Source organism: Mchenga conophoros, linkage group LG17 (genome assembly GCF_057382185.1).
Source record: "Mchenga conophoros isolate Kocher_MC1m ecotype Shallow Benthic linkage group LG17, M_conophoros_male_GT1.1, whole genome shotgun sequence".
Lineage (NCBI taxonomy): Eukaryota > Metazoa > Chordata > Actinopteri > Cichliformes > Cichlidae > Mchenga > Mchenga conophoros.
This window is the reverse complement of record NC_140542.1, coordinates 1,290,407-1,309,871: the sequence shown is the minus strand read 5'-3', so window position 1 is coordinate 1,309,871 and position 19,465 is coordinate 1,290,407. Positions and strand designations below refer to the sequence as shown.

The following is a 19,465-nucleotide window of genomic DNA, read 5'->3' as shown; positions in this document are numbered from 1 at the left end:
ACGTGTTTTCGCTACTGTGCGTGTGATGTGCTGTCAGGAGGACAGATGTCTTCTTTAAGGTCAGTATTTCATTCATCTGCAAACCTTTACAACAGGTGTCTCTGTGGTGTTGCCTCTGCATGAACACACATGAAGTCCTCGTAGATGGGAGTATTTAAACCATCACTCACAGCGAGCTGTGCGATCTGTGCTGAAACTGGAGCCTCCTGGAGGCTCTTTTTCTTTCCTGGGTGGAAATTTCCTCTTCAGATTCTTTGATCGAGTCCAAACCGTGACGGCACGGAAGACGGGCGCAGATCAACGTCCTGATTTTCTGAAGCAAAGAGTGAGGCGGTGCCACAATGGGTGACTTTAATCATGTGATAATATGTAAGGTGTCGACACGTTACACATTTTAAGTAACGAGCCCGACGATGACGAGCGGCTGTGCGTCTTGGACGCCGGAGACGCGCAACGGCATGAGGAGCTCAGTCTGTTTGGAGCCACCGGCTGAGATCATTCATCACTCCCAGCACTGACCGACCGGCCGACTGAACAGATAGCGGGATACAAACAGACTCCTTATGTCTCTGTGAAATATCCGTCAACAAAAGATGGATGTCCTCCTCGCCCCCCCCAAAAGATACGACAGCGACGGGTGAGTGAAATCGGAGATGCTGCGCACGGCGGCCAAAATCCCGGAGCTTTTGTGAACAGGGCTGTGGGTGTGTGCGCGTCAGGCTCGCTGTTAAACCTTCAGACTGCACTCGCCAACTTCCCCCGCTTTCATCAAGTCATGTCTGATACAGAGCGATGGGCAAGTTTGACGACAACGAGAGGATAATCCTCAACGTCGGGGGGACGAGGCACGAGACCTACAAAACCACCTTAAAGACGCTGCCGGGGACGCGACTGGCCCTGCTCGCCTCCGATTCGGACATCGACTCCGTGCTGGATCAGCTGCAACAAGTCCCCGGCTTCATCGAGTACAACGCGCGGACCAACGAGTACTTCTTCGACCGTCACCCGGGCGTCTTCGCCTACGTGCTCAACTACTACCGCACCGGCAAGCTTCACTGCCCGGCGGATGTGTGCGGACCGCTGTTCGAGGAGGAGCTCTCCTTTTGGGGCATCGATGAGACGGACGTGGAGCCCTGCTGTTGGATGACATACCGACAGCACCGGGACGCGGAGGAGGCTCTGGACGTGTTCGAGCTCAACGTGGACAACGGAGACGAGGACGACGAGATAGGGAAGAGACTCGGCATCGAGGACGTGGCTGCCGACGGGAATGTCAGCCTGTGGAGGAAGTGGCAGCCGGTAATCTGGAATCTGTTCGAGGACCCCTACTCATCCAGGGCGGCGAGGGTAAGAGCGCACCGCTGCGTCTGAGGCTCTCCAAAACACACAATGAGCTCCACTCTGCTAACTCTTTGCCTTTCATTCACAGAAACAAACAGCAGCTCACGCTGTTAAGGGTAGCTCCACAGTTTCACTGCATGAGTCAAATTCACAAGTTGGCAAGTTGTCTCGAAACTTGTCCACCTCCCCAAAATGTGAGCGTTGCGCTCCTGAAGTGTTTTCTTTGCAACCAAAGCTTTACTGTGAATAGGAAGAACCCATTGCTTTATAGCGAGTCCTGCTGATTTCCAGATTTAATTATGCCACTTTAAAAATAAGCAGATTTTTCCAGTCATGATCAAACAAGGTGCCAACACCGTCAGGGTGGATATTCATAGCAGCAGTGTTGTATCCTGTATCTGTCTCTCAGTGCTTCCTGTTTATCGGCCCCAGCTTGGGAAATATCACTCCATCACTGACACTATTTAGATCACAGCCAGCCTTTTCTAATAAACTGCATCTCAGCACTGCTCCAAAGAAATGTGTGGGACTTTCATCTTTTCTAAAATTAGAGCAGTGCCTCGTGCTGGGAATAATAGTGATGTCAACTTATAGGCCACATGTGGCATCTTCATCTTTCCTTTCTGCTCATCTTTTAGTTATTTTAGACTCGAGCACAATGTGAAATCAAAGGATTTAACCACCCGGCTCACGAGGCTTGTTGTTTACTGAATGTGCAACACCAAGATGTTAGAACCAACCCAGACAAGCACACGCTGCCCTCAGGTGTTATAAATCAATCAGCAAAAGTTTGGGAATAGTTCATTCAGTCTCTCTGCAGAAGTCCACATCTGGAACAGCTGCCTGTCTGCTTTCAGAGCAGGAGCTGTGGTAAGCTCGCCTCAGGCTGCTGGTATATTCTGGGGCAAATTGTTCCCTCATTGGCTGATTGATGTGCTGTAAGAGGGAATATGAGCAAGTTGTGATGTCATGTTGTGTAAATGGAAATGATGCCTCACAGTCTTCAGGATGTCTCAGACAGCATGCTGCTGCTGCACAGGTTTGAGTGATGTAGGTGATTTGAAGGGTAATTAAACACAAAGACAGCGACGCAGGAACAAAGCGCTCTGGCGAGGTTTGATCTAAGTGTCAGGGCAACGAACATCTGACCTGACATCACTGTTCAGGGTGTGGTTAGAGGTCAGGGGGGCTGGAAGAGCTCCTGAAGTGCTCATAGCTGAGGCCACATTTATGATATATATACAAACCAGGGCTCAAATCTGTCACATAGAAATGAACGGCATCATGTTTCACTGTGCGTGGTTAAAGGAACGTGCCAGTATCACATTATTCTTCCTCCACTCGTACCTGAGTGACCTGGCATAATTTACAGTTCAAATGAAACCTTGTTTATGTCGTGCTGGGACTCTGTGCAGTCTCTCTGCTCATGCACTGTCTGACATTTTTAACTAACTGTCTTCTGATTCGCTGTCTCATAAATGTAAGGCAGATAGTACTATCATGAGAAGACTACATCAATCATATCGGATGTGTTTGACATCAGAGAGCCACAGATAGAGAAGAAAACTGTCTGAAACGAAGCTTTTACAGTAACAGTATATTGTTACTGTTACATGCATATATTATGTATAGAAAAAGGCATGATAAATTAGGTCCACTTTGTTGTAATGGAGCTGTTTGTTGTAACCACAGTGAATGAAAAAGAAACATAAATAAAAAAACGCAGTGCTAAAACGAGGCTCCCACTGTGGACGTGAATCAGAGTTCTGCTTGACAGTATTGTGATATTTTGCAATGCCAGCGCCACTCCTCACACCTCCTTCATCAGCCTTTCAAAAAGAGCATTTTGTCTTGGTGTCCATTGTTGCTGCAGCTGCTGTGTCAAAGCTCTGATGCCAGCTTGTTTCTCTCTGTGACACCAGCGGCACTACTTGATCATCCATCTGTGGATTTAATAAAACTATTTGTTTCAACACACTGTGATCTTGATGTTAGTACAAGATTAATATTTCTCTTAGCATTATTTAAAATAAATACATTTTGAAAAAATACAGGCAGCGCAGTAAGCACAGCAACAAGAACGTCCTGGGTTTGAATCCCCACAGCTGTGAGTGGTTGTGTCTCAGCCTTGTGACAGGCTGGCCACCTGTCGCCTCGCGCCCTGAGCTAGCCGGGATAGGCTCCAGCACCCGCCACCCTGGAGAGGTTGGATGGACTTGAATATCTGTTAGCTGATATTGTTTTTATTTCTTTCTGAAGTTGGTTTTCCCACATTTGTAAGTTTTTACAGCATATATAATATCCAAAATGTCAACAACCACTGGTCTTTAAACCGGGGACAAAATCATCTCAGAGAAGATCGGCCAATAGAAAGGTGGTGAAGGCTCCTGCAGTGCCACTTGGAAACTGAATATCCTCACCACGGCACGATTGTTGCATCCAGTACAGCTCTTTAGCTTTTTCACCCATAATCCTCGGAGGCTCTGAAGGTGTCCGTAAGTCAGGCACAAATGCTCCGCCCACAGGCTGATATTAGGCTAGATATAACCTACAGCTGAGGGAAAATATGCTTTTATCTTTTTTGGTGAAAACATGTAAGCACAAAGTAGATTTCTGTGCTTCGAGCATTTATCGTACCGCGTCTGTACAGAACAATAAGAGCTGCTGTTATATATTCACCACACATCCTGCTCATTGATAAATTTCCCCTCAGTATGTTTGAGCGTTTGCTTTTCCTTTCATCAGTAAGCTGAATCAGGCTCTGCCTTCTTCACGCAGCAGCTCATCCATCTAAAAAGAGAACAGCAGAGTCCGTTTTCACCATTATATCATTCCTCCTCTTCAGCGTCTGCAGGACCACCATGAGGCTGATGTTTAAATAAAGAAAGCAGAGTTGTTGCCTCGCACAACAACTCATCAGACAAAGTTTGCCGTAACAGCAGGTGATAAGGCAAACATACATTTCTTAATTATGTTGTACTGATACGCTAATTCTATCATAATTCTGTGGTGAGATAAGAATTGTTCCAGTTCTGAAAACTGTGAAAAATTGCAGAAAAGCCAGAATATCAGTGTAAATTTGTTCACTCGTGGAATTGCTACGAGCCCATGTTCTCAGGTCAGAGGAGTCCTCAAAGATCAGCAGGAAATGTAAATGTCCTTTCACTCGTCATTTCAGAGTCTGACTCTATAATTTTACCAAAGTGGAGGTGCTGGGCAGGATGAGAGTGTGTGGGTGGGCAGGTGACCTCGCCCCAGATTGCTTGTCCTCCTCTTTCAGTCCATCAACAGACTTTGAGCGAGGATGACGGCAGGGAATTTTTCCTGTGTGTGAAAAGGCTGACGTTCCCACACAAATTTGAGCTTGGATTTATTTCATATCATTAATCTGTAAATGGAAACTCTAACTGATGGGGACAAAATTCAATCTTTCCAGCCTTTTGTTCCTCCAGACGTGGCTGCTAATTTCTTGGAAGTGTTTCTTGGCGATTACCCTGCTGACAGAGGAAGGAGCAGACGTGTAAGAGGTAAATATTGAGTTAGTCTCCGCGTCGCTTTAGTAGCAGGACGGAGTAGATGGAGATGAATGCTCGTGTTTACAACACGCATACGTCTGTCTTCCTGTAGCAACACTAACCAACCGTATTTTCCTGCCACCAGTACAATAGAGAAGCATCTGGCTTCTTGAAGTCCAGACGCCCACTCACATCCTGGGCCATCTGATCTCAGGAATTTGCATGATAAGGTGGGGCCAGGTTTCACAATGAGCTCACCTGAAACCAGGGCTGGACTGGGACAAAAAATCGGCCCGGGCATTTTGACTAGAGACCGGCCCACCAAAATTGTGATGTCATTCAGGGGTAAAATCGCAAAGGATTCTGGGAACTTGTGGCAAGAGGTACTAGCACATGCAGGCTTTCAATTGAACTCAGTTACACAGTGATAAAAAGAAACACAAAAAATGGCAAGAAGCTGTTGTATTATTAACTGCAATAGCCGGTGTTGTGCCAAAAAGTGATTGTCTGCCAAAAACTGATTTCCGGTATTTGCCAAAAACTGATTGCTCGTATTTAAATTGCTATAAGTAACTTGTTGGGCTATAATATGTGAAACATATGTCAAATGCATCCCTCACGGATGACATAAAGTCATCTCTCCATCTCCATCTCTCTCTGCTGCTCTTCTGTCTCCTCTGTCACAGACTTCTCCACTTTTGATGATAAATCAGCCTGGTGCAACATGTAAGGATTGGCACAATTTGTTAAGATTTTGAGGAGTTTGAGAAACTAACCTTAAGCATAAAATAAAATGTACTATCAGTAACTTCATAGCACCCGCCCAGCAGTATTTAAACTCCGTCATGCTAGCTAGTACGCAGTACCGGTTATTCTAAGCGACTGTAAAAAGTCAGCACAACGAAAACAAACTACAACTAAAATTAGTTTATATCTGACACAGATAGACAGCAGGTCATAACTTCTTACCTGAAGTTCAGTTCCTCTGCCACTATGACCGGCGGCCGCCTCGGTCTCTCCTCCTCTTGCCTCCCCTTTCCCTTATCCACCTGCTGGCCTCCACCACTTGCTGATGTTGCTAAATCTGTGGAAGCTATGCCATAGCTACCGCCAAACAATTCAGTTATTTTTACACATTTGGCAGCATCTGCCTGAAGGGCTTGTTTCTTTTTGGCCCTAATTTTTTCTGCACCTCCTTTCCATTTTGTTCTCCATTTTCTTTAGTTCGTCTATAAGATTGCTAAACAAGGGGGAGGGTGCAGCCGACCTCCTCGGCTGTAATTGGTCCAGCCCAGAGTCGATCATGACCAATTGGCCAATCCAACACCTTTCATTATTTATACCCTTCCAAAAAAAAAAAAAAAATCGATCGGCCCATAAAAACAAAAAATCGCCAGCGGCCCACCGGGCAAATGCCCGGTATGCCCGATGGCCAGTCCAGCTATGCCTGAAACTCTGGCTGATTGGGACCCACACCCAGTTTCACACCTTGGCTCAGGCGATTAGAGGATCATCAGGGGTCCTTTTGTCCCTCCGTGGGGGAAACTCCCACTAGGTTTATATCTGGGACTCTCCACCATTTGACCTTAGAACTGAAGAAGCTTCTCGGATGAGAGGTGAAACGTCTTCAAGCAACTTAAAGAAGTCCAGACGCTTGTCTTTGCAAGCTCCTTTGACTACGATGACCTGGATGACTGAGAACCTTCACAGATATATACAGCAGTAGATGATTTCCACATATTTTTCCTTTTGTAGTTGTATGTGATAAATATTACCTGCTGAGGAAGTTGTAAAACGTCTCAGGGTTGTGATCTGCTGCAGTCCCAGTTTTCTTTCTAACTCACTGTGTTCAGGGACCCATAAATCAAAGACAAGCTGAAATCCATCCTGCGACAGGGTTCACCTCTGTGCAGGGTGCCGTGCACGGCGTGATGTTGTAAGGATTTTCAGGGGGTAGCTTTGGCCAAACGAAGTGCACAGCTAACAACCGAACACTTTCTTTATATCCAGGGAACATGTCAATAATGTGAGTTATAACTAGAGATGGCACGATACCACTTTTTTATGTCCGATACCGATATCATAAATTTGGATATCTGCTGATACCGATATGAATCTGATATAGTGTTTTTTAATCAATAAAACAGTTTTTTTAATATCTTGCTGCATTTTGTATAAGTTCATACTCAAGTTTAAATAAACAACAACACTAAAGCTATTCTGTTATACCTGTATGTAAAAAATACACTGCACCCAAAATATTTCATAGTTCAGCAAAACTGATCAATCAAATGAACTTAAACCTGCACCATTCTCCCTATTCTGGTATTTTAAAGAGTACTTAGCAGAAATATTAAGCAACCTAACTAATAGGGTTCCAACTCCCAGCAAAAAGAAATAGGGAACCACCCTCCACCCCATGATGCTTAATCAACGTAATCAACTTTAATTTGATGCAGTGTGAAAAAAAATGCACAGAAATAAATAATTTTTCAAGAATAACTAAATAGATTCAACATCTTTCTTCAACAGAACTGCAGACTGCACAGATGGTACCTTCCCAAAGGAAAAAGTACTATAGCTTACTAGGGTATATTAGACTTAACAGTTACTATATACAGTAATTGACTTCTATACATTTTACATCAGATTAAAACTTTGGGTGTAAGATTCAGATAATTATTTATTAAATAGCCTTTGTCGTCGCTGGAGGGTCCATGGGACCGCTCCAGCCTTCATCCGCCTTCGCTGGAGGGTCCGTGGGACTGCTCCAGCCTTCGTCGTCTGCTGGAGGGTCAGTGGGACCGCTCCAGCCTTCATCGGCTTCGTCTGTCTGGATCAAACTTTTCACTTGGTGTTAAATGTTTGATTTTTGGGTGGGGGGAACTGTTACGTTTTGGTGTTGTCGGTGTGTTGCTTTTGGCGTGACTGTTATGTGTTTCCTGTTTTACTTTGAAAGTCTGTGTTATCTTAGTGTTTTCAGTTTACGTTTCCCTGTCTCGTCAGGTCTAATTTGCCCCAGCTGTGTTTCCCTCCTGTTGTCCATTCCCTGATTGCCCTTCTATGTATTTAAGCCTTGTGTTTCAGTGTGTCATGGTCGCGATCTTCCCCCCCGTTGTAAATAGTTTGACGTCTGGTGTTTGGTGATGTAAATAAATGTGGTATTTTGCTTTAAATCTCGTTTTGGGATTATTTTTATTTTCCTTATTTTTATTTTCCTGCGTTGCACCCCGGTTGCCTAGGCCGGGGTGTAACATATGGGGGCTCGTCCGGGATCGCTGGAGGGTCCGAAGGAGGGACAGCTTCGGCCTTCTGTCTTCGCTGGAGGATCCGAGGGACCGCTCCAGCCTTCTGCAGCTGGTGGGCTGCGTGTCCGTGTGTGCAGCTGGTGGGCTGCGTGTCCGTGTGTGCAGCTGGTGGGCTGCGTGTCCGTGTGTGCAGCTGGTGGGCTGCGTGTCCGTGTGTGCAGCTGGTGGGCTGCGTGTCCGTGTGTGCAGCTGGTGGGCTGCTCATCCGCCTTCGCTGGAGCGTCCGAGGGACCGCTCCAGCCTTCATCCGCCTTCGCTGGATGGTCCGTGGGACCGCTCCAGCCTTCGTCGTCCGCTGGAGGGTCGGTGGGGCCGCTCCAGCCGTCATCAGCTTCGTCTGCCTTCGCTTCAGCCATCCGCCTTCGCTGGAGCGTCCGAGGGACCGCTCCAGCCTTCATCCGCCTCTGCTGGAGGGTCCGGGGGACCGCACCAGCCTTCGTCGTCTGCTGGAGGGTCCGTGGGACCGCTCCAGCCTCCATCAGCTTCGTCTGCCTTCATCCGCCTTCGCTGGGGGGAGGGTCCGTGGGACCGCCCCAGCCTTTGTCGTCGCTGGAGGGTCCGTGGGACCGCTCCAGCCTTCATCCGCCTTCGCTGGAGGGTCCGTGGGACCGCTCCAGCCTTCGTCGTCTGCTGGAGGGTCAGTGGGACCGCTCCAGCCTTCATCAGCTTCGTCTGCCTTCGCTGAGGGGAGGGTCCGTGGGACCGCCCCAGCCTTTGTCGTCGCTGGAGGGTCCGTGGGACCGCTCCAGCCTTCATCCGCCTTCGCTGGAGGGTCCGTGGGACTGCTCCAGCCTTCGTCGTCTGCTGGAGGGTCAGTGGGACCGCTCCAGCCTTCATCGGCTTCGTCTGTCTGGATCAAACTTTTCACTTGGTGTTAAATGTTTGATTTTTGGGTGGGGGGAACTGTTACGTTTTGGTGTTGTCGGTGTGTTGCTTTTGGCGTGACTGTTATGTGTTTCCTGTTTTACTTTGAAAGTCTGTGTTATCTTAGTGTTTTCAGTTTACGTTTCCCTGTCTCGTCAGGTCTAATTTGCCCCAGCTGTGTTTCCCTCCTGTTGTCCATTCCCTGATTGCCCTTCTATGTATTTAAGCCTTGTGTTTCAGTGTGTCATGGTCGCGATCTTCCCCCCCGTTGTAAATAGTTTGACGTCTGGTGTTTGGTGATGTAAATAAATGTGGTATTTTGCTTTAAATCTCGTTTTGGGATTATTTTTATTTTCCTTATTTTTATTTTCCTGCGTTGCACCCCGGTTGCCTAGGCCGGGGTGTAACACTAGATATTTTAAATGAGAATAAGAAAGAAAAGTATGTCTTTGTGCCCCCTTTTCCCTGTTAATGCCCTATCGGCCCCCCCGGCTCCCGGTGGCAGTCGTCCCAGGCCTCAGTCAGGAGGAGAGGGCGCTGCTCTTGCGGCGACCAGCAGGTTGTCTTTGTCTGTCAGTGTTTTTACTTTTTTTATTTCATTCTTTTATTCCTTTATTTTATTTTATCTTTTTTTTTTTTTTTTTGCCTGAGGAAATCCTATAGCATCGGCTTGTGCTTTGTGGAACTTCTTTTAATGAAGATGGGTTTTTTATTTCGCATGGTTTTATTATTGGCAATCCTGACGGTTGTTTGGAGTCAGTGCTACTCTCAAACAATTACACATCATTGCTTGGTACGGTAATATGTCCCTGAATAATAAGACCAGACTTAACAACCTGGTTAAAGTGTCTGTCAAGATTTCAGGGAGGTCTCAGGTCCAGCTTGTGGACTTTTATAACAGGCCGGTGCTGAGCAAGGCAGCCTCTGTCCTGTTGTGTTCAGATCACCCTCTCTTTAATGATTTTCAACTGCTTCCATCAGGTCGTCGTTATAAAGTGCCTGCAGTGAAGACAAAGAGACATAGACTGTCTTTTGTACCTAGTGCTATTATCATGGTTAATAACACTAAACCATGAGTGTTGTTGCCATTGCACATTGTGCTTTTTTGATGAAAAATCTAGGTTGTTTTATCAGGCTTATATTATATTATTTGATTTGATTTTTATTGATTAGCATTCAAATATCTCAGTGAAAACAGAACAAAGATCTACCACCAAGCAAGAAAGCATGAGACAAGGCTAATCAAAAGGTATTGGCTGAAGCATTTGCTTATTACGCCAACCCTTTTAACAAAATATCTTTTTGCATGCAGCTCCTGTACACAGGGCTCTTGGTGAGGTGACGTGTTGGTTGTCTGTTTGTTTGTTTGTACGGACATACTGCAAATCAATTTCCCGTTAGGGACAATAAAGTTACCATTGACCATTGGCTAAGCTTTGCTAGATCGCCCCTGCACAGTTACGTCAGCTGCGTAGAAAAAGATCCTGGTGTAGAAAGTAATATAAAATAAATTCTAACAACAGCTTATCAAGCTTAAACGTTCTGCTGTTGTTCAGCTGCTGGTTTCCTCTTTCTGGCGCGAAGTGAGCAATAAACAAACAAGAGAGACGGACTCACGACGGAAAAGCTGATCAGCTGATCATTAAGCAGTTTCATGATTGAAGTAGCAGCAAGAAGACGCAGTTGCTCCATATATCGCTTGTTAAGCTTAACGCTGGAATGCTTTACAAACATTCAGAGATGAACTTACACACTTGCTTTACTTCTCTCTGGGGTAACTTCATCGGAGATGAAATGCTGGTTTGGTAGCGAGGCTACAAATACTCACAGCTGCTCTATCAGGTGAGCACACTGCTCCGACGTGCTACGGTTATGAGCCGAGTTACGCCGTGTCGCAACTTTTGTGAGATGCTTTTTTGATATTTAATGGATCGATTACATTTTTTATTTCTCTCCGATATCCGATCCAGTAATTTACGTCAGTATCGGACCGATACCGATACGTAATATCGGATCGGTCCATCTCTAGTTATAACACTGACCTCAGACCTCTACACTGCATTTCAATGAGCAAGCTGGATGAAGAAGCAACAGCTGGATGTGAACTGGGATTGTTTCTGATCACAGTCACTGAAACCACAGAGGTGAACCCTGTCACAGGAGCATATCTGCTTTACCTAATTTTATGCCCTTACATTTGTAGATGTTATTGAGTTTTGTGCTCTTGGAAGTAACTGACCTCTCTAGTGTGCAGTATCATCGTCTTGTGACAAAAACAGGAAAACTGATAGAAAATGCAAATTATATTCAATTATGTTGAACTGTGTGTTCATATGATATGACCTTCAAAACTGTTGTGCTTTCCTTAATAATCTCAAAAAATCTCAGTCCTTTTTTTTTTATTGAACAAATACGTTTTAATTTCTGATTGTCCCTCTACAGACACAAACTTAGAGATGTTCCCTAAACCCCGAGTCCGCTAGGGTGACCTATTATATATTCAGTACTGAAAGTAACTAAAGGTAATACTGGATCTGTGAAAGAGTGATAAAAGAACTATCTGGGCTTTAAGTGATGACGTATGAACCCTGCTTCTGGGTCCAAACTACTCAGAGTTTATTAAGGTTGTTGTGTTTTTAACATGTTTTAGTGCTTTGTATCTTGTTCTATTTAATCTCAAAAAGCCCCTAAAAACAGTCGGTGATCACTGTCGGCCTCTCTCCGTTTTTAAAGCTCAGTTTGTAAGCCCTTACGATGCAACTACAGCCCAGCCCATGCAGCAGTATATGAATGACTAACCTCGTATTGACCCTGTGCACGAGACAATGCTAACTTCCTGGTTTGAGACCGGATGTGGGGTTGTGCATTTCCGGTAGCTTTACTTTGCGGTCAATCGCTACTGCGAAGATATCCTCCAAAATCATGTCCAAAACTCGAAAACGGAAAGATGGCGTTAAGTTACAAAGAGCAGAGGTGGGAAAACTCACCGCTGTTGTGTCATAAAAAATCTAATGATCAATTTTGACGTTTAAAGCGTTTAGATCGATCAGTTGTTTACATCACTCAGCACAAGCAGAACTGCATCACTGCAGCAGAAGACACCTCGTCCACACTCAGAAGCACATCTCTGTATAGTGACTGGTCTTATGATTTAAACAGGCAAATGTTCAGCATTCAAACTACAGGTGAAGAACAGTCAAACCAGATGTTTCCCCATTATGTCGAGATCAGCTAGTCAAGTACACACCTACACAGCATGTTAACAAACCGTGAAAAAAGCCACACAAAAAACGAATGATTGCTGGTAACGGTTTCTATACATTAGTATGTACGAAGGGTATGTTGTGACTTACCTTCCAAATTACAGCGGTCCCTCGCTATAACGTTCACCTTTCACCTCGCTGTTTCACGGATTTTTTAGTGCAAGTTTGCATGCTTTTTTTTTACGTCACATTGTGTCCTGATCGCTGCAGACGATCTCCTCCGTGACGTCTCTCCTGTACAGTACAGAATTGCTGCATCGATCGTTAGCAGTGTGACCTACTTGATTTCACCTATCGCTGGTTATTTTTAGAACATAACACCTGCGATAAATGAGGGACAGCTGAGAAATATAACATTTGAATCCCTTTTCTCTTTTGCTCTGAGGCGCGGGGGAAAAATATCGACAAGTCGATGAACATCATTTACAGATATATTGGGTAAATGCCCGAGACATCTATAGAAATGTAAATCGCCGCTTGATTCATTCATTTGCTTAACTTGTTTTGGACCGTAAACCAGGCGCGAATAGGACACCGGAAACACAGCTCCCCACAGGAGTTTCTGCACCGGAAGTAGCATATGCTAACGTGCACATAGTCAATTGTGGATGGATTATCTCAGTTGTTCTCCTGACTGAAGTCTGGTCCGTTTACAGCATCCTGCCATGCGATTGCATTTGTCTCTAACCATCAGGAACCTTCACGTTAACTTTTATCGAGTGGAAAAAAGTTAGCGTTCATCCTCCAGCTTCACAGTTAATGTTATGCTAACATCCCTCTGTTAGCATAGCTAGCGATCACGTAGCACATCATTATATACCAGCTAGCTCAACTTCAGTGACCCTACAAACGTCACTGCTGTTTAGTTTTATGTCTCCATGCTTTACAAATACAGGCCATTTTTCATTTATGTTGGAAGTGATAGCAGAGCTGTACGTTTGAATTTTTTCAGAAATCTCTCAGTCAGAACATGCTATATCATGCTTAGGTGGAAACTAGCGAGCTAACTTCCTGCTAACTTCTAACTCCGTTAAATTTACTAAATTCTGTTTTCATGGATGCCTGGATGTTAAACTTAATTGTTACACCTGGTAGAGCAGAACGCTGATCATTCTATTACAGATGAAAGAATTTAGACGACTTTCAGTGATGCCGCAGTGTTTGTTTGACTTTGGGACCTGAAGCAGAGTTTGGGCTCAGGCACGGCTAATGATGTCACACTTAAAGACTGGATAAGCCACTGGGGAGATATTTTGGAAAAAATTTGTGATTGCTCACCGAGCAAAAGTTCTTTCCGATCATTCAAAGTCTTTAATGCTCGCAGATGGCAAATGCTGTAAAAGCATGCCCCATAATAAATGCACTATTTCACAAATGGACCGACCAAAACATCCACCTTGCAAACAGTGCTACAAATTTAAGGGTAAATTGCTCGATGTTTAGCTGATAGATTCAGTTCTATTCAGTTTTATTTATATAGCGCCAAATCCCAACAATAATAATAATAATAATAATAATGGATTGGATTTATATAGCGCTTTTCAAGGCACCCAAAGCGCTTTATAATGCCACTATTCATTCACTCTCACATTCATACACAATAGTTCCCTCAAGGTGTTTTATATTGTAAGGTAAAGAGGTACATTTTCAGATGCTATAGTTTTGTCTTGCACAAGATCATTTGTTTACAATGATATCACAACGAGTGTGGCAATTCTCCACATGACAGCTTCATTAACAGCAGAATGAGTGGCACCAGGGCATAGCTCTGTGTCAGATCAGCCGTCTATAGCTGTCAGAAAGCCTTTCATGTGTTTGTCTCTGCAGGTAAGCTCAAATCCCAAAGTCTGAGCTGTTCCTTTAACCAGCTCGTATGCGAGTGTTCATGTGCCAGCAGTCAGTGGTAGCAGGCGTGTTTCTCTGAGCTCCCCACACTGTTTCTATTGTTGTAGCCATCCTGTTCTCTTCTCACTCTCAGTGCTGTCTCTTTAATCTGCATGCAGTGTGTTTTAAGAGTGACTGTCAGCATGTCCACTGGTGTGTGTGTGTGTCTCTAATAGTAGGAAGTCTGAACATTTCTGGTTGATTATGATTCTGAAAAGGAAAAGTGAATGTATTTTGGTTGTGTGTCTCTGTGTGTATTTGTGTTAACCTGTTTGTTTGTCCCTCTCATGTCTCTGTAGTTGGCCATGGCTGGATTAGGAGGGTAACAAAAAAAAAGAACAAAACAGAACAAACAGCCCACCCACTAGCTTTTCCATTTCCCCTGTGTATGCTTTGAGGCACAGTTTTAAATGATGCCTGACTTTGTTGTGCCCCCCACCGACACCCCACACCCCCAATTCTTCACAAACGCCTCACCCATCCACCCACGCCCACAGCCCCCATTTTTCCATGATCCCATCTGAAACCGCAGCTTGCTTTCTGCCACTTAAAAGGTTAAAAACCCAAACCGTCTGGGTGCCGCCTGCCGCACGCCTGAAGATACCGAAGCCAGGCTGCACGCTCAGCCTTCCTGTTGTCATGGCAACATCATTGCTCATCACCACGGCCTGTTTTCATTGAGATGTGTCTGGTCCGTGAAACTGATTGATTTCAGAAACCTGCTCGACCGTGAACCCTTAATGTTCAGTAACCCCTTGCGTGCTGGCTTGTTAGTTCTGTGATGCCAAAAAAAAGGGTGTTTGAGAGTCACTTGCACAACAGATCTGCATTTGCATGTCTCTTTAACTGTTTTCTTATCACTGTGAGAGGTGACACATGTTGATTGTGATGTAGCTTCTTAACTTTTTGTCACTCTCTGTCTGAGCTACAGGTGTACAGGCCCTTGTGCCTCATCAGAAACACTTGTTGAATCCTGTTATGCAGAGTTTGAGGCTGTAAGACAGGAAATTTTCCTGATCCACTGCAAACAGACTGCAAGGCCACGCTGAGTAAATAGAGTCTGACATGTAAACAGTAGCAGACCTGACACTGGGTAGGAGAACAGGGCGAATGGCTGCCCGAGTGTGGGTGGTGACGGCACGCCGCTGGGCATGTTTGTAGCCGCTGCCAGTCACGTTAATCTGCCCCGCCAATCATCATCCTGCGCTGCTTTGGTGGACTATAATAGCTTGTGTGCAGGGGGAAGCGTGGGGGGCTGCAGCTGTGGTAATTAGTTTAGTATGAGTAAGATTAGGCATATAAAGGAAACTATCCTAAAATCATTGAGGAATATTAGATTTTTCCGCATTTTTATTCAGTATCCCATGATCCCATCTAAGGAATTATGTTATAAGTCACAGGTGTTACACAGTCACCCCTGAAAAGTTTTGGCTTTTGTCCTGATCAATGGGGGCGTGTCCACAGGGAGGTCATGTGATGGTACCGCCCTCCAAACTATGTCTGGACCCTCACTAGCCCATCTCAAATGGCTTTGGGCTAGAGTCGTTTAGTCTTACGATGCATCAGTGATAGAAAGTACTCAAGTACTTTACTGAAATGCAGTTTGACTATATTCTAGTATTTCTACTTATGATATGTGCTGCTTCTTTTACATTTCATAACATTCACTTTAAATCATTGTTTACTAATTTGTTTGAAGATTATAAATAAAAACACTTCTAACATGTTATATTATAAAATGCCACATAACTGTATATAAGCACATGAGATACTGCCAGGAGCTGAAGACCCATCTATTGTTTGCTTTATCACAGTCAAACAGAACATTTTGTATCCAAACCCACCAGACCAATCAGAATATCAAGCATTTGATAAATAAACACCTTTTTGTGCTTGGATAATAAAGTGGCTTCATTACTTTTGTGTTTTATGAATTGGCAAATAGATTAGCAAAGCGAGTATTTATCCTTTGTGAGAATGCAGTGAGCATTCACCACCAAAAAGATGATTTGGAGGATTGTGCTGTTGTGCACAATCAAAAGCAGAGGTAAGACAGAGCCTTTTGGATAGTTTATGACAGAGAGTGTTCAGCATGCATGGTTGGATCCCTTACCTCACAGGTCTCGCTGTTTGCTATATGCAGGTCTTGCACTCTCGGTCTTTCTGACAGACTCACCCTTTCTCACATATTCACAGTCACAAGCATTTCACTGAAGAACACAGAGACTTTTAAATTATTACCTCGCAGATGAAAGTGCCAGCTGTGGCATACATGATGACTGTCACTCTAAGACGCTAATGTGGGTTTCCGTCATTCTCTCTCTTTGTAAGAACTGTTGAATATTCACGGGGCGATTTGAAATCACTTTTAAAAATAATGTTCTTCATGAATTTTTTTTATCACATTTTGCTTGGAATTATTTTTAGTAACTGTTAGTTCTGACATATTTGTCTTTAATCTTCACGCTTTGCAGTCAGTTGTTTAAAAAAAATCCCAGTTGATGCAACGGCAGTTTGAATGAAAGAGAAGTAGTGGACTGTGCGTAATAACTTCGGTGGAGATTCAATTCAATTTTATTTATATAGCGCCAAATCACAACAAAAGTCGCCTCAAGGCGCTTCATAGATACAGAGAAAAACCCAACAATCATATGACCCCCTATGAACAAGCACTTTGGCGACAGTGGGAAGGAAAAACTCCCTTTTAACAGGAAGAAACCTCCAGCAGAACCAGGCTCAGGGAGGGGCGGGGCCATCTGCTGTGATTGGTTGGGGTAAGAGAAGGAAGACAGGATAAAGACATGCTGTGGAAGAGAGACAGAGGTTAATAACAGATATGATTCAATGCAGAGAGGTCTGTTAACACATAGTGAGTGAAGAAGAAACACCAGTGCATCATGGGAATCCCCCGGCAGCCTACGTCTATTACAGCATAACTAAGGGAGGATTCAGGGTCACCTGGTCCAGCCCTAACTATATGCTTTAGCAAAAAGGAAAGTTTGAAGCCTAATCTTGAAAGTAGAGATAGTGTCTGTCTCCTGAATCCAAACTGGAAGCTGGTTCCACAGAAGAGGGGCCTGAAAACTGAAGGCTCTGCCTCCCATTCTACTTTTAAATACTCTAGGAACAACAAGTAGGCCTGCAGAGCGAGAGCGAAGTGCTCTAATAGGCTGATATGGTACTACAAGGTCATTAAGATAAGATGGGGCCTGATTATTTAAGACCTTGTATGTGAGGAGCAGGATTTTGAATTCTGGATTTAACAGGAAGCCAAAACAGGAGAAATCTGCTCTCTCTTTCTAGTCCCTGTCAGGACTCTTGCTGCAGCATTTTGGATTAGCTGAAGGCTTTTCAGTGAGTTTTTAGGACTTCCTGATAATAATGAATTACAGTAGTCCAGCCTGGAAGTAATAAATGCATGAACTAGTTTTTCAGCGTCACTCTGAGACAGGATATTTCTAACTTTAGAGATGTTGCACAAATGGAAGAAAGCAGTCTTACATATTTGTTTAATATGTGCGTTGAAGGACATGTCCTGGTCAAAAATGACTCCAAGGTTCCTCACAGTGTTACTGGAGGCCGAGGTAATGCCATCCAGAGTAAGAATCTGCTTAGATACCATATTTCTAAGCTTTTCAGGGCTGAGTACAATAACCTCAGTTTGATCTGAATGTGTTCGCCCTCAATGGAGCAGCTGGGAAAAAAGACCACAAGGTTCCTGCATTTCATGTAAAATACATACAGTATGTGGAAGGCAGTCGGCATGATGTGCATTTGATTGTGAACGTAGAAGCATTTTGCAGCATGACACAATTACTGCATGTTTGACTTCCATGATTGCCACACTCCTCTGTGTCCTGATGGTAGTTAGAGTCTTCCATTAAAAACCAGACTTGGATTTAAGCACACACCTCAGGTGGGTGGGATGGGTTGCTGCACACAGCCAGTTTGTGTGACAGTCACCACAAAAATGTGGTGGTTTTCACAGAAAGCGTATGGCTCGATGTCGCCCAAACTGGAAGAGCTTTAATGTTCAATTTGCAAACAAAAAATGATGCGACCATGGGTGGAGACTGCGAGGAGTGCTGCTGGAACTGGAACGGATCAAAGCGAAGGAGATAGGTCTTGTTCTTTGATGTCTGTATCAGCAGGAGGACACCTTGAAAGATACTCAGTTATACAGTAGAAAGACATGCTTCAGAAGTGCACTTAGGAGTGGGTGAGATACAAGCTATGTATCATGCATTTATGAATGTAATGCGATGCATGCTAAAGGTGTGCTCCTCCTGTCTGCGTGTGCTCTACCCATCGACTGCCAGGAGGGGCCCTGACGCAGGCACCGAGACACTAGATGTGCCATTTGTTTGGGCTTACTGCTGAATAATTAATGCTTATCCATTCACTCTAAGAGACTGAGCGCTTCCCAAGGACAATGGATTTACTGAAACTTCTTTCCTCTGGCACCATTTGCACAACCTCAAGGCTCATGCATTAAAAGGTAATTAATAAATCAGGCTTTTAGTCTGATTTGTGTTCAAGTCTGTACTCCAGTTGGCTGACTGTAGCTCAGGTGCTCCTTACATAGCATAGCACGAGTTCACTGGGACCAGCTTAAGCTTGGTTTGATGATCCTGTTTTGTCCCTTAAATCTCAGCAGTTACTAATTTTGTGTAAATTGTGGGTCATAAACCCTTGACTCGTTAATTTAGCCAAACACATCACATATTTGTTGTTAGTAAATCGAGTCATTCATCAGCTGATGCAGATGATACTGAACATTTATGAATCTAAACAGTGTCTGAGAACCTGAGCTTCTGTAACAAAAGGGGTATTCATTGTTTTGACCATGTGTGGGCGCCACAACAAGAAATCCTCTCCATGCAAACATCCAGCACGCAGAGGAAAAGACGAGTATGATTTTGTATTTATTGCCACGACAGTGGAATGTGTAACCTTTGTACTGTAGCTGATGCCCCAGGGACAAAAGGCCACAACACTGAATATTGGATTTCTATTATAAAAGAGACATAAAGTGGTCAAAAAATTAGACCTTTACTTCTTCCTCCTTCAGCTGCTCCCTTAAGGGAACAACCTATTCATCCTCCATGTCCTCTTACATTACATCCATGAATCTTCACTGTGGTCCCTCTTTTCCCGTGTTCTACATGATTTGTCCAGTATATCCACAGTTCCTCCTTTGCAGATGTCCAAATCATCTCAGACTCACTGCTCTTTGTCTCCAAACTACTCCACCTGAGCTCTACCTCTAATCCTGTCTCCAAACAAGACC

The 19,465-nt window shown here is 44.4% G+C and overlaps 1 protein-coding gene across 4 annotated transcripts in view; it reads left to right on the top strand.

Annotated features, from left to right (window-relative positions):
* Positions 1-289: 289 nt before the first annotated feature.
* Positions 290-19,465, top strand: part of kcnc2 (potassium voltage-gated channel, Shaw-related subfamily, member 2) — a 123,136-nt gene continuing 103,960 nt past the window's right edge. For all 4 annotated transcript variants that reach the window (XR_014889325.1, XR_014889324.1, XM_085252869.1 and 1 more), the window contains exon 1: positions 290-1,347. Coding sequence is in view for 2 of the 4 variants with exons in the window: in XM_085252869.1 (XP_085108995.1) it covers positions 793-1,347 (555 nt within the window). In the remaining 2 variants the exon portion in view is untranslated. The remainder of the gene's footprint in view (positions 1,348-19,465) is intronic.